Source organism: Ziziphus jujuba, chromosome 4 (assembly GCF_031755915.1).
Source record: "Ziziphus jujuba cultivar Dongzao chromosome 4, ASM3175591v1".
In the NCBI taxonomy this organism is placed as follows: domain Eukaryota; kingdom Viridiplantae; phylum Streptophyta; class Magnoliopsida; order Rosales; family Rhamnaceae; genus Ziziphus; species Ziziphus jujuba.
The window spans coordinates 13,097,128-13,108,880 of NC_083382.1; the positions used below are offsets into that span (position 1 = coordinate 13,097,128).

At 29.7% G+C, this 11,753-nt stretch overlaps 1 protein-coding gene across 1 annotated transcript; it reads left to right on the top strand.

Moving 5' to 3' along the window:
• Positions 1–9,173: 9,173 nt before the first annotated feature.
• On the top strand, positions 9,174–9,958 carry LOC125421961 (uncharacterized). The gene has a single exon (XM_048472251.2). The coding sequence runs from the start codon at positions 9,330–9,332 to the stop codon at positions 9,729–9,731; it is 402 nt and encodes a 133-aa protein (XP_048328208.1). The 5' UTR covers positions 9,174–9,329; the 3' UTR covers positions 9,732–9,958.
• The last annotated feature ends 1,795 nt before the right edge of the window (positions 9,959–11,753 follow it).

Below are 11,753 nucleotides of genomic sequence, written 5' to 3' on the forward strand. Positions count from 1 at the left end.
AATTTCTCTCAAAACTCTCACTATTCACTCCGTTGGAAATGTTCCCTTTTTAAAACATTTTCACAAAACCCGATATTCGTATTTCCCGAAAACCAAGGGATCAAACAATTTAATAAACAATAAATATATAAATACCCCAAATATAATTAAAATGTAAATAAATATAATAAATAATTTTTGAACACTTTGGGGTTTGAAATTTTATCTGAAAATTTACACTTGACGCACCACACCATATACCAGTGATGCCCTCCGATACCCAGCGTTCCGAGTACCAACTGGCGGGGGGTTAAAGAGAAAAACTTGCAAACGACACTTTGGCATCCTGACAGTACCGCTGCTGAAACCGTCATCGCGGCCAAGGAGGGGGGCGGCTGTGGCCAATATCAAACTTGCCTGCCCACTGTCCAATGACAACTCACGGGAGACATAATACTTGCGCGCTAACCACATATACACTGGAACACCAATACTGTATGAGTGCGTCTAAAATAATTATTAAACTAATTATAACCGTACCAATTTTCCAAAAATTACCGTGGAAAATATACCAATTTTCACATTTACCATCCCACATATTTTCCTTTAACAAATCCGGTACGAAAACATCGATAACAGTAAAACAATAATTTTTCTCATAACACGAGGTTCAACAAATAATATACCACGGACATAATTATAAAAATTAAACCACCAATTTAAACAAATATTTTCACAAAATATTTAAACCAATTATGCCCGAAAATAATATTAAAACCACATACGATTATAAACCAATTATGCCAGAAACGGGTCAACGGCGGTGGCCGGCGGTGGAGGGGAAAAATCACCGCCAAGCTTCGCCGGCTCGGTCTGGGCGCGTTCGGCGACCGGCGGTCGTGAAATTTAGGGTTTCGGCCAGAAATGGGGAGGCGCTCCCGTCTGGCTGGCGCATGTAGCAAGGATTGGAAGGAAAATTTGTCGAGTCCAGCGGCCGGTTGTTTCTCTCTCTCCCTCTCTCTCTCCTCTCTCTCTTTCTCTCTCCTCCCCAGCATTTTTGACAAATAAAAGCCACCGTGGGTGACACTATTCACCCACGTGGACCAATCAGGTGATGAAACGTGGCATTACTGTGCACTTAAGCCAAATATAATAAAATATTGCAGTATCCGGCGAACTTCACACGTCCATAACATTTTAACCAGATGTCCAATTTAAGCGTGCCGCTAGTCTATGAACTCGTATCGACGAGTACTTTACAACCATGCAAAAGTCAAAACAAAGTTACACAACAATAAAAAGTCAACTCCCAGCACCTTTTGGACAGTTTACACCTCGACTTGTTTTGCCCATAACATCCAAATCGTAGCTCCGTTGTCGACGTGCTACTAGTCTACGAACTCGGGGCATCATGCACTTCGCCACGGTACCGTGGTCAACTAGAAATTTCAACTGGAACAAAAAGTCAACTTTTGACCCACTCGGTCAACGGTCAACATGCACGAATTCCGATGTGATTTGGGACGGGGTGTTACAATTAGTCCACTGAAACTCTAATTTCAATCAATATTTTGGCAACCATATGATATGAATGCATATATTCCTAGCTTTAACATGCTTATTTATCATAACTCTTTAATTTATGCGTATCTTTTACTTTTTCCAATATTTCATCTTTCTCTATTCTATAGTTTTATATTTTACTTGATATATTCTAAGTAGATTCCAAGATACTTAATATATAGAGTTTCAGAAGCATAATTAACCAGTGCCAATTATTTATCCCTATTCAGAGTTTTTCATGATTAATTAGAAAATACTATAGTGCTACATGTATAAAAAAGTTTTTCTAAATTGTTTGTGAAAAACGATGGGTTATTATTTTATTGATTTACAAATATATACAGAATTTAGATATAGGTTAATGAATTTTTTAAAAATAAATATAATTAAATATTTAAACGAATAAAATAACATCACCATCAGATAAATTATTTAGTAAACTTTTTTATACCTATGATATACTCGAATCATATTTCAAAGGAAATAAAACGAGACCGAGTAAAGGAATGATCATGTGGGTCTCGTCGTTTTTGACTGGAGATTCACTTTATTTATGCTTACCGCCTAAAAATCAAAAAAAGGTATAGATTCCAAGATTTGCGGTTGGCTTTTTTTATTTTATTTTATTTTTCTACATGAAAATTGAAAATGGTAACCAACCTGATTGCCCGTTGACTAAGAAAAGTATAATACTGTCCTCTTTGACCACATTGTGTACAAAACACTAGAGCCATCTATATTTTGTCATCGCATTTTCAAGGGACTTTTTAAATATGATATTTTTTTAAAAAAAAAAGATAATATTTAAAAAATAATTTAAATAAATTTTTTATTTTAACATTTTAATATAAAGAGTTGGTTTGGCTCTTCAAATTTAGAGATCCAAAACCACTTTTTATTATAATATTATATGAATTTAATTAAATGTAACATATTTTTCTATGTGACTATTATAATATTTAAGAGATAAATAATTCATATAAAAGAGAGAGATTACAAGTAATACAATAAATGTTTATAGAATAAAGAAGTTAAATAGAGAGTTTGTTGGAAAGCATTTTCAAATTTTACTAATTATTTTAAAAGATACTTTTTATTATAGAAAATATACTCTTTTATCTTAAAAAGTCCCTTGGAGATGTTCTAAGAATCTATACAAGTTTACGTCAAAGAAAAACCAAAGATGTGCCACACAAAGTAAAGGGCTTTGGAGCATAATTTTTGCGTAACGAAGCTAACACACCTGACAATTTTACTACACTTTTTTTTTTATCAAATATTAAATCGTTCTAATGGCTAACATTTAAAAATATATTTATGATTATTAGAATCACTATAAGCTAGGGTTGTAAATGGACTCTAATAGCTCATAATTGACTTGGTTTTAGCTCAATTTTAGCTTGCTCGAACTCAATTAGCCTAAAAAAAAAAAAAAAAGCCAATCTTGAATAAGAAATGAAACTTATAGCCAATCTTAAATGATAAATTAATCAAGCCGATGAGTAGTTCTTAAATAGCTTGAATTTTTTTATTTATATGTATCTATATAAGTAACTTATCTAAATAATTTAAGTACATTAAATATTTATAATGCAAAACTAATATTTTTTATATTTTAAATTTATAAAATTTTTTAGAAATAAATTAATTTGTAATAAAACCAATAAAATATATGGAATTTATTAATTATTAACGTTAAAATTTTCATTTTAAAAAATGAATATTCAAGTTTTTAAGTTTTTATATGTAATGGGTCGAGCCGAATTAAACTTAAGCTTTCCATGAACAAGCCTAGATGAACCTAAGCATATTATTTCAAAATTTTGTGAGCATGAATTGAGTTTGAACTCTCCTAAAATCATGTAAGTCAAGTTTGAGATTATTGATATTTGACTCATGACAGGACTCGTCCTGGGAACCCTTCCAGCATCTCCCGGGTGGTCCGCCTGTTGCAGTCCCATTAGAAAATCCCTAGAGGACATACAATGGAACCTCACTTGAAATGTGGACAATCGATCACAAGTATTATCAATAATACCTCAATATATGTGTATATAAATCCACAACAGCACAAAGTTCACAACTGACCTATTGTACCATTGGCCATAACTACACACAGACGTAATATGATCTCTACTGAGTCCAAAACAATTATCAGAGCATTCTAAGATTGTTAACAAAGTTTAGAAGTACAAATAAGAAATAAACGAGTCCGAAAAGATAAAGATAAGATAGAGAACAGATAAATATTGCTGCTGTAGTGGAAGGAATAAAGTGACAGGCTATGCGCGAGGTAGACTGCTACACTGCCTGTACCTAGGGGAACGAATTTAAAACAATAAAACGTGAGACAAAAAAATCTCAGTTAGTGGCATAGTATAATAGAAAAATAATAATTTATTTTCATATAATATTTCTCTCAAGATCTCTCGTTTCACTTGTTTGAAAAGTTTTTTGTTTAAAAATCATTTCACAAAATTCGAACTTATACCCCAATTAGAATCACAAAATTAATGCTCAAAGATATAAAGTAAACAATCAATATAATATTATAAAATATTTTAATCAAGATATAAAAATTTGAGCATAAAATCTTATAAACTCAATTCCATGAAATAATTATGAATGTGTAACAATAACCACCATTTTGAAAGCAACAATATATTCAAACTTATACAATGTACCATTCGATGTACCAAACTGTAAACTGTGGGATATACTCATCTCACAACGCTCAATATACGCAAGGCATCGTGTAAATAATAAACCACCAGGATGTATCCAACCTTACGGTCCATGGAAATAAATATCCTATGGGTTGCGCCCAATCTCACGATACCGTGGCAATAATAACCTGCGGGATAAACTCAATCTCACGGTCCGTAGCAGTAATATCCTGTGGGTTGAACCCAACGTCACGGTACTGTGACAATAATAACTTGTGGGATCATCCCAACCTCATGGTCCATGGCAATAATATCCATTGAGCTGAACCCAACCTCATGGTACCTTGGCAAAACCCAACGCTCTGTAATATAATATAATATAATACTGATCCAAGACATTGACACTACGTGGTACATCAATTTAAAATTAACCAATACAGTATCCTTAAAACAATCTTGTAAGATCATATATATTTTTCCCAAACGATACTATATCATAAATCATAAATTAATATTTAAATTCCACCGCTTATTTAAATATTTCCAAATCTTCAAATCATCATTTCGTGTGAAAACCAGAAATACCACAGTGAAATATTTTCATACTAAACCGATTTTAAGCAGTTAAAATTTATAAAATATTTGAACATGCTTAAAATCATATAAATTTTTAATATGTTTCTCAAATCAATTATTTTCCAAAATAATTTAAACTCTCAATTCAAATAGTAAGATATTTAATTAACATAATTCACAAGTTCACTATGAACTCATCAAAATTAAAAATCAATAAAAATCTTATTAAAATTCACATAAAATGATAACTCATATAAGTGAAAACAGATATTATATATGCATATAGCAATACTTTCAATCAATTTGTATATATGTAAAATATCCAACCATACATATATATTATTCTATATATCCAAAACATTTTAAAATTAATAACCACTTACTGTACTGTAGATACTCACGTTTGCTCTCCTGTAGGACCGTCTGCAAACTCAACTCAAGTATCTGTAATATAATAAAATATTTTTCAGGCTCCAATAACTAAACTAAAGACACTTGAATGATCCAAATATCTTAAATTGATTTATACTACTACTATGAAATTATATGAATTGAACGCCGAGAGGTTCAATTATACCGCGTGCCCTTAGGATCCGGTATCTGAAATTAGATCTTTTCATTGGGAAGCTAATTTTTTGAAATTGAACCTTCTAATGGGTCCTAATAATGTCTAATTTCACTAATCCAACTCCAATTTTGTCCAATTTAACCAATATTTGTCCAAATACAGTCCAAATTTATTCGAAAATTAACTAATTCACCAAAAAATGAAAAAATTAACAAAGGACCTCCAAAATTCACAAAATTTATATTGACGAAAAGATCAAGAGACAAAAAACTCATTAGTATGCTCATCTTGGTCCAAAACTTCCTCCGGTGGCCGGAAACTTGGTTGAAGCTTCGGCTGAATCCAAGTTGATGTATCTCTCAAATGGTGAGAAATCTTGGCAAATGGACTGCAGAAATGACTTCAGAGGGTCCAAAAATGGTGGGCAAGGTCTATGGATTGGCACGAAATGGCCAAAAAATAGCCAAACGGCCAGAAAACACCAAACGGCCGCCGCCGACTTCAAACGGCCGATCCCCACCCGTCCGCCAGCGATTTGGCCTGCAATTTGGTCGACGAGGTCGTCTTAAGGTGGGTAAGGAGTGTGTCCCACGCATGCACAAGGAGGGTGGCTAAAATTGGGCAAAACGGCGATGACCTGGTTAGGCATAAAACAAGTTCAAAACAACCCAGTTTGGGTCCGTGGTTCTGGAGAAAAATTTCTTGGGTTTGGGTGATAAAATGGGTATTTTAGAACTTGTTTCCTGCTGGGCATACTTTTTCACATTTATATAAATCCTTGGGTCACTAACATACGAAAATTTGGGACTGGTTTGGATACTGATATAAAACTGATATTTGAAATTTTACAGAACCATAACTTTTTATCTGTAACTCAGACTTTGGCATGCCACCAGTCTATAAACTCGTATCGAAGAGCTATATACAATGATATATCAGTCAAATTAAAAATCTTTGAATAGAGCACCAGTCTATAAACTCGTACAGAACCATAACTTTTTATTATTTATTTTTGAATAGAGCACTTTTATGATTATTGTTTTAATTATTATCAACTTTAAATTTGAGATAACTTTCACAAAAAAAAAAAAAAATAGTGCTACAAATTAAATTCATAAAAAGTAATAATGTTATTGTTAAAATTAAAATTAAAATTAAAGTTTGAAATCTCATATAGATAAATGACATTATTTTTATTAATTAATTTCACTGCACAAAATTGATTTTATTATTATTATTATTATTATTGTTATTATTATAATAATAACACTTTTTAGTAACATTTTAAAATGACTCCAAATTTTATTTTTATAATAAAATTAAAATTTAAAATTTAATGAGATTTTATAATATCATTAATTTTTTTAGACATTTTCAAATGTCACTAATCGATTAATTGTATTAATCTAATAATTTTTTAATGACATTTATAAATATCATTAGTTGTCGTTTTAGTAATATTTTGAATTGTCACTGTAATTTTTAATCACATTAGTATCAGAATTTTTGCAATGATTGACACTAGTTAATTAAATATCACTATAATATAACTTTAATAACATTTTAGAATGTCGTAAATTTATTTTTTTGTTCTTGTGACATAACATTTTCAAATATTATAAAATCTATTTAAAATAACATTTTCAGATGCTATAAAATATATTTAGTATAACATATCAAATGTTATAATATGACATTTGTAATTATTTTTAAGTAAATAACAATATAATACAAATGCTATGAAATGGTTATTTATAGCATTTAGTATAACATTTCAAAAATGTTACAAAAAAATAAAACTTTTTTATAGTTTGAGCTGTCATGGCACTTCTAAAAATACAATCACATATTTTTTATAGTATTTTGGACATGGAATAAAAAATAATATATGTTGTAGTGTTCCTTTCTCTAATGTTCTCCCATCCTCTACTTTTACTTCTCACCACTATTATTCTATTTGTAAGTTGTAACTAAACTTATTTTCCAACTATATATTCAAAAGAAAAAAAATTTCCAACTAAATACTTTTACGATGTTAATTTTTTTTCCTGATCCCTATGCCTAGCTCACTAATAGACCGAGGGATAAGTAATTTGACTCATTCACATCTAGATCATGAATGTTTGGAATCTATATTATGCAAGGAGGCATTGCTTTTGCTAATTCGAATTGAAGGGTGATATAAAATGGGTCTATTTTTGGCATCATATCCATAGTTAGCGCATTCATCATAGATGTATCATAGATTATTATATATATATGTACAACAAAACCAAAAAAAAAAAAAAAAAAAAACAAAAGAAGATAAAGAAAAAAATTTCTTTGCAGAGTAACTTTGTTACTTCTATTATGCTATCACAGATTATTTTATATATGTATACCTTCCCATTTCAATATATATGCATCTAGGCTATCTGTATAGCGTGTCAAATTGTTGTCCATATATAAATAAATTCAAAAGATTTTGGAAAACATAGAAAAGTTATACTTAAACTTTAGAAAAGACAAAAAGATATCCGAGCTCTCTCTCTAGGCTCTCACTCTCTCACATGCACGGGTAATGGGCTCTCTGAGAAACTATAAATTTTCTGAGTCAGGCAAGAGATCTGGTAGATCCGCATTATCTTATTAAAAGTTTTCTTCTTCTGCTTTCGGTCAAGCGATTGTCATCATCAAAATTTTTAAATTTAATTTAAAAAACAATTGATATATATATATATATGTTTTTTTTTTAACAAATTATATATTAGCAATTATTGAGTAATTGTGTTATCATTTATAAGATTAACTGGCTCCAGCATAAAAAAAATAAAAAGAATTAATTTTGAATTAAAACTAATCTCCACATCAAACGATATTTATAGAATCACCGTGATATATAATAATTACTCACATATTACAATCTGTATCCAAATATATACTTTTTAAAATTTCATTTTCATTATTTTGATACTCTAGACTTATGAATTTAAAAAGCCAACAACAAAAGAATTGCAAAAACAAACGGTGTGCAAAACAGTTGTACACCATTTGTCATAATTCTAGAACTTCTGTAGATAATAAGATATATACCAATAAAATAATTAATAAATTAATATACACGTTTTACTGTATGGTCTATTCTAGATCGGAGCCAAATTTCGAGGAAAGAAATAAACAGTAAGGAAACGATCTGTGGGTCTTATAGTTTTTGACTGGAAATTTTACAATTTTGTGCACACTTTTGACTCAGAAAATTAAAGCTTCACTTCCTGGTAGTTAATAACAATAAAGACAACACAAAGGTCGGTCAACTCCCAAACTTACTATTCTAGTTATTTTTGGTATGTTAGAACATCTTCTAGTTCCATCATATTATTCTTGTCACTAATAATAGAATTGTATCTTATTTCAAAAGTGGTTACTCCGTACTTGTTTCTTATTATTATTATTTTTTTTGGTTTATTTATTGATTTTTATGTCTGTTACCCTTTTATAAATAAATAAAAAAAAGTAAAGTATCATCGATCCGATATAAATAAAACCTAAAAAAATTATGTCGGTAGTTCTTGATCGGTTATCGGCTGACTTCGGAACGATGGTTTTAATCATTTATGGATGCTAAGCCCACTCGATTTACACAGCACAACACTAGCCCACATCAATGGCCCATTGATTCATATGGAAGAGGAACTAATTTGTTTATTTTGACTAATAGGAATCTTTCCGGAAAAGCAAAATTAAAACAGCAGGCTACAAAGCGAGTGGAAAAGGAACAGTATGAAACAGCATCCCCACACACACACACACACACACACACATATATATATATATATATATATATGCATATTTAAGACCAAAACCAAGTAACCTACTTCAACAAACCACATCCATATACACTTCAATCACAAATTTCAGAATCCTCAATTCAAATCCTTCTTTATTGTAGTCTCTTTTTAGTCCTAGCTAGCAATACCATTACCCCAAAAAAAAGAAAAATGAGTGTGGAAGTGTTAGATGCTGCCACCATCCTCAACTTTGTGCAAGACAAGGAAGCATTCCATGTTTTGGTATGCGACCGTTTTGCTCACCTTGACACCAACCATGATGGCCTCCTTTCATATGCCGAGATGTTGAAAGAGCTGCAGTGTTTGAGAGTGTTCGAGACGCATTTTGGAATCGATGTTAAACCCGAGCCAAGCGAACTGGCTCGAGTTTATGAATCGCTGTTTGATCAGTTTGATCATGACTCAAATGGGACGATTGATCTGGAGGAGTTCGAGGCTGAAACAGAGAGAATGTTGGTTGCTGTGGCTACCGGGTTGGGATTCTTGCCTGTTCAAATGGTGTTGGAAGAGGACAGCTTCCTTAAGAAAGCAGTTGATCGAGAACATGACTAAAGTGGCTGCTTGAAAGTCTTATGCAATTTTGTATTTTATGTTTTTGGGTGTTTGTTTTTGTTTGTTTAATTTTATATCATGATGTACTAATTAGTGAAATTGGAATTGTCTTGTTATCTGGGTAATATATTTATTGTGATGTAATTTTTATTAAACCAAGAAAACAATTATGCCAAAAATTAATGTTATAAGCTGACGTTCTATATATATGTATACAAGAATTTCAATGAATTAGTCCACTGAAACTCCAATTTCAATCAATATTTTGGCAACCATATGATATGAATGCATATATTCCTAGCTTTAACATGCTTGTTTATCATAACTCTTTAATTTATGCGTATCTTTTACTTTTTCCAATATTTCATCTTTCTCTATTCTATACTTTTATATTTCACTTGATATATTCTAAGTAGATTCCAAGATACCTAATATATAGAGTTTCAGAAGCATAATTAACCAGTGCCAATTATTTATCCCTATTCTGAGTTTTTCATGATTAATTAGAAAATACTGTAGTGCTACATGTATAAAAAAGTTTTTCTAAATTGTTTGTGAAAAACGATGGGTTATTATTTTATTGATTTACAAATATATAGAATTTAGATATAGGTTAATGAATTTTTTAAAAAATAAATATAATTAAATATTTAAACGAATAAAATAACATCACCATCAGATAAATTATTTAGTAAACTTTTTTATAACTATGATATACTCGAATCAAATTTCAAAGGAAATAAAACGAGACCGAGTAAAGGAATGATCATGTGGGTCTCGTCGTTTTTGACTGGAGATTCACTTTATTTATGCTTACCGCCTAAAAATCAAAAAAAGGTATAGATTCCAAGATTTGCGGTTGGCTTTTTATTTTATTTTATTTTATTTTTCTACATGAAAATTGAAAACGGTAACCAACCTGATTGCCCGTTGACTAAGAAAAGTATAGTACTGTTTCCTTTGACCACGTTGTGTATAAAACACTAGAACCATCTATATTTTGTCATCGAATTTTCAAGAGACTTTTTAAATATGGTATTTTTTTTTATTTTACATAGATAATATTTAAAAAATAATTTAAATATATTTTTTATTTTAATTTTTTAATATAAAAAGTTGGTTTGGTTTTTCAAATTTAAAAATCTAAAACCACTTTTTATTTCATTATTATATAAATTTAATTAAATATAACATATTTTTTTATGCGACTATTATAATATTTAAGAGATAGATAACCCATATAAAAATGAGAAATTACGAGTAATACAATAAATATTTATAGAAAAAAAAATAAAGAAGTTAAATAGACAGTTTGTTGGAGAGCATTTTCAAATTTTACTAATTATTTTAAAAGATACTATTTATTATAGAAAATATACTTTTTTATCTTAAAAAGCCCCTTAGAGATGTTCTAAAAATCTATACAAATTTACGCCAAACAAAACCAAAGATGTGCCACACAAAGTAAAGGGCTTTGGAGCATAATTTATGCGTAACCAAGCTAACACACCTGACATTTTTAGTACACTTTTTTTTTTTATCAAATATTAAATCATTCTAATGTCTAACATTTAAAAATATATTTATGATTATTAGAATCACTATAAGCTAGGGTTGTAAATGGACTCTAATAGCTCATAATTGACTTGGTTTCAGCTCAATTTTAGCTTGCTCAAACTCAATTTGCCAAAAAAAAAAAAAAATCAATCTTGAATAAGAAATGAAACTTATAGTCATTCTTAAATGATAAATTAATCAAGCTGATGAGTAGTTCATAAATAACTTGAATTTTTTTATTTATATGTATCTATATAAATAACTTATCTAAATAATTTAAGTATATTAAATATTTATAATGCAAAACTAATATTTTTTATATTTTAAATTTATAAACTTTTTAGAAATAAATTAATGTTGTGACAAAACTAATAAAATAAATGGAATTTATTAATTATTAACGTTAAAATTTTCATTTTAAAAAATGAATATTCAAGTTTTTAAGTTTTTATATGTAATGGGTCA

What these genes read in the sequence shown, in the direction of transcription:
- LOC125421961 (XM_048472251.2), top strand. Translation starts at nt 9,330, where the DNA reads ATGAGTGTGGAAGTGTTAGATGCTGCCACCATCCTCAACTTTGTGCAA.